The 3127-nt window shown below is 41.3% G+C and overlaps 1 protein-coding gene across 5 annotated transcripts in view; it reads right to left on the reverse strand.

Moving 5' to 3' along the window:
* ENOSF1 (enolase superfamily member 1) overlaps positions 1-3127 on the reverse strand; it is a 22587-nt gene that overhangs the window by 14118 nt on the left and 5342 nt on the right. For 2 of the 5 annotated variants that reach the window (XM_024757904.1, XM_024757905.1), the window contains exon 3: positions 365-480. The exons of 1 other annotated variant lie outside the window; for it this stretch is intronic. In XM_024757904.1, the coding sequence (XP_024613672.1) occupies positions 365-480 (116 nt within the window). Of the gene's footprint in view, positions 1-364; positions 482-3127 lie in introns of those variants that run through there. 2 more of the 5 variants (XM_024757907.1, XM_024757906.1) reach the window with 1 other exon arrangement.

The following is a 3127-nucleotide window of genomic DNA, read 5'->3' on the forward strand; positions in this document are numbered from 1 at the left end:
AAAAGGGAAGGCCACAACAATGAGAGGCCCGGGTACCGAAAAAAAAAAAAAAAAAAAAATGTTGCCCATTCAGCACTTTATCCTCTAGAGAGTCTAGACTACTTCTCCCCATCCAGAGAGCAGAGATGAGGTCCGTAAGGGCAGAGATAGCTCTCAGGATCCAAATATGTCCAGATTCAAGTCTTACAGAAAGGAACAGATTACCTCAAAATACTGATTGTCCAAATGGTTCAAGCCCTAATTTATCTGAATAAAATGTTTTACCTTAAAATTGTAAACCTGTCTCTATTTTCACAAATGCTGCAATCAAAGGACATGAGACCTGAGTTATTTATAGAAGTATTTTACAAAACAGGTGCCTTACCCATCTGAGCTGGCTGTCGCTCGTGAGCTGTCTGTAGAAGCCTCTGAAATCACCAACAATGTCCCCGAGGTCCTTGTTAAGCAGGTGGGGGGCCAGGGCATTCACAGCACAGACAACTATTAAAGGGGATTTAATTCTTGTTTAGTTTTGGTGTAAATAAATTAAGACACGCAAGCACCACAAACAATCTAATGTGGGCATTAATGAAAATAGTTTTAAATACAAAAGGTACATGCCTTTAAAAATTGCCCCAAATATGTCTTCTATGGTTGTCATAACTAATAGCACACAATAGAACGACTGTTAATCTATATACTGAGCTTAATTTCTGAAAAGAGCAAACCCATTTTGATTGACAGAGCCATAGATCTGAAAGTTTAAATCATGTTCCCAAATCATTTTCCTGTTCACTTTGTAAAGTGTCCATATGTCAGCTTCAAAACCAAACCTTGCTAATTCATTGTTCCTAAAGAATAAGACTCTGACTTACAGAATTTTTTTTAAAAATGCCTTTTCATCATTGTCAAGTATAGAAAGTATCTTGAATTCACAGCATAACTCTATTAAAAATGAAATGAATTTGCAAATGGCTTAATACTTACATGTAAAACGTTAAACTACATGAAAACACTTTTCATAAACATTAAATTTCTTACCATTGACTTGTGATAGACTACATTTTTCATAACTAATTTCAAAGTTAATCTTCATTTGGGTCAGCATTACCATCAATTACTTATTTTTGGTGTTCTACTTAAAAAAGACTTTACTGTGTTATTTCAGATGAACAAGTAAAGTAACAAACTGTATGGGAAAGATCCTTCTATCCTTTGCTCAGTCTATAAAACAGTCTATGTGTAAAAGGCCAAAATAATCAAACAAAGTCATCAACTTAGCCCTAAAGCAATGAATTTATTATAAAAAATTTTGATCGACTTTTGTTTGGTATAGCCACTGCTTCAATATTAAAATTCTCACATCATTTCACAGGATAGTTGTAGAGGCACAGTTTTACTATCAGTCAGATCTTAGGAGAAAGATGTTTTGAAAGTATTTAAAACATGTTCTTAGGATCTGCTTGGCCTCTGTGTGACGCAGCCCTCAGATGATTCGCACTGGCTCTCACATACAGCATTTAGGGCTGATCCACACTTTCTGTGTTCTCTAGGGCTTTTGTTAATGGAATGCAGACTGATTCCAGTTCAGGTGCTCAGTCCCTGAGTGCTCCTCACTCCTTGATGGTTGGTGCTCTTGGATTAAAGACATCTGAAGAGTAAGTCAGCGACTCAGAGAGTCCGTATCATTATCTGCATCAAACCTCTGTTCTACTGAGATGGTTGCTGAAAACCATGGACTGTTCGCATCACAAAGCAAACACATTTAACAAATGTTAAGGATGGGCTCATCTTTCACAGCTCTAAGAGAAGCGCAAGCAACACTAATACATTCATCTAGAGGATGTGGATTCTCCTCGCTCAAACTGAGGCCACTGCAGGAAGTTTACTAAAATTTGGTGCCTTCCACAGAAATTTGGGCGGTGGTGGTCTGACTCCAGTGTGGAGAACAGTCTGCTTCAGGTGTGCACGTCTGAAGCGATGGGTGGGAAATCCGTCTGGAAACACTCGGCCTTGAAGGCAGCTCCGTGCTGACTGAGGCCAGGGTTCTCTCCTGTGACTACATCTGTCCAGGACTCACTTCCTGGGACCTCCTGCCCGGGAGGGACAAGTCAGTAAAGGCTATGGAGGACCGTGGGTCTGAGCTCTCATGCTGGCAAGAACGCTTATGGCCATTTTTTTATCTTTAAAAATTATGCTTTTTTTCACCTCTTTTTCTTTTCCTATTAAAAGAAACTATATTGGTCTCATTTATACATAAAAAATCAACCATAACTTCCCCGCTCTCTCACATATAGGCGCTTTCTTCACAGTAATGAGGAAAGCATTGTTTTCTTTCTGTTTTCTTGGATCATAAAAGATGATTAGGTAAGTAGGCTGATAAAGGCTGCAGAAGAACCGTGATGAGCTAATGGAATTTTTTTCAACTTTAATTTGAACACCACGTAACACGTTCAGTGAGACGGCAGTGGCAGTGAAAAATGCAACAAGGTTAAAATTAAAATGGGTTCCGTCATGCTGTGGTCTGAAACAGGCGGAAGCCACCTCCATCACCACAAAAGAGCCATTTGTTCCAGGCACAGAGAGGTGGAAATTGATTTCTCCTGCTCGAGGCATCCATTGGGACAGTGTGGGGAGGGGAGGGGAGGGGTCAGGGAGGTCCCCACACAGTGAACTCAGCAACACATCTGTCCCAGGGACCATGTGACAGTGCAGCGTCCCTCCACTGCGGGCCCAGTTCCAGGTCCTGGCTGTTAACAGAGTGGTTCTCATGGCTTGTCCCAGAACACATCTTGTAAGCCTGCTGAGTTTTGTACAAACTTTGGGGGCCGCCCTGTATGGCTGGAGAAAGCAGCTTCATAAAGTGCTCAATTTACACCAGAGAATTAAAGTTGCAGGAGAAGCTGATACACAGCTCAGCAAACTGTGGGGGTCAGCGGTCACTGCCTGGGAGAAAACATCAACAGTGAATGGCTGACTTAGGGGGAGGGGGTCAGGGAATCATTGCCGAGGTGCCTCCTTCTGCCCAGCCAATTCCTAGTTACCCCTCAAGGCTCATCTCAAAACCTCACCGTCCTGACCCTCCTGGACAATGAACTAACCTTCTTTCTGTGTAGCTTGTACTCAAAAAAAAAAAAAAAAAAAAAAA

The sequence above is a fragment of the Neophocaena asiaeorientalis genome, unplaced genomic scaffold (assembly GCF_003031525.2).
Source record: "Neophocaena asiaeorientalis asiaeorientalis breed wild unplaced genomic scaffold, Neophocaena_asiaeorientalis_V1.1 scaffold142, whole genome shotgun sequence".
Taxonomy (NCBI): domain Eukaryota; kingdom Metazoa; phylum Chordata; class Mammalia; order Artiodactyla; family Phocoenidae; genus Neophocaena; species Neophocaena asiaeorientalis.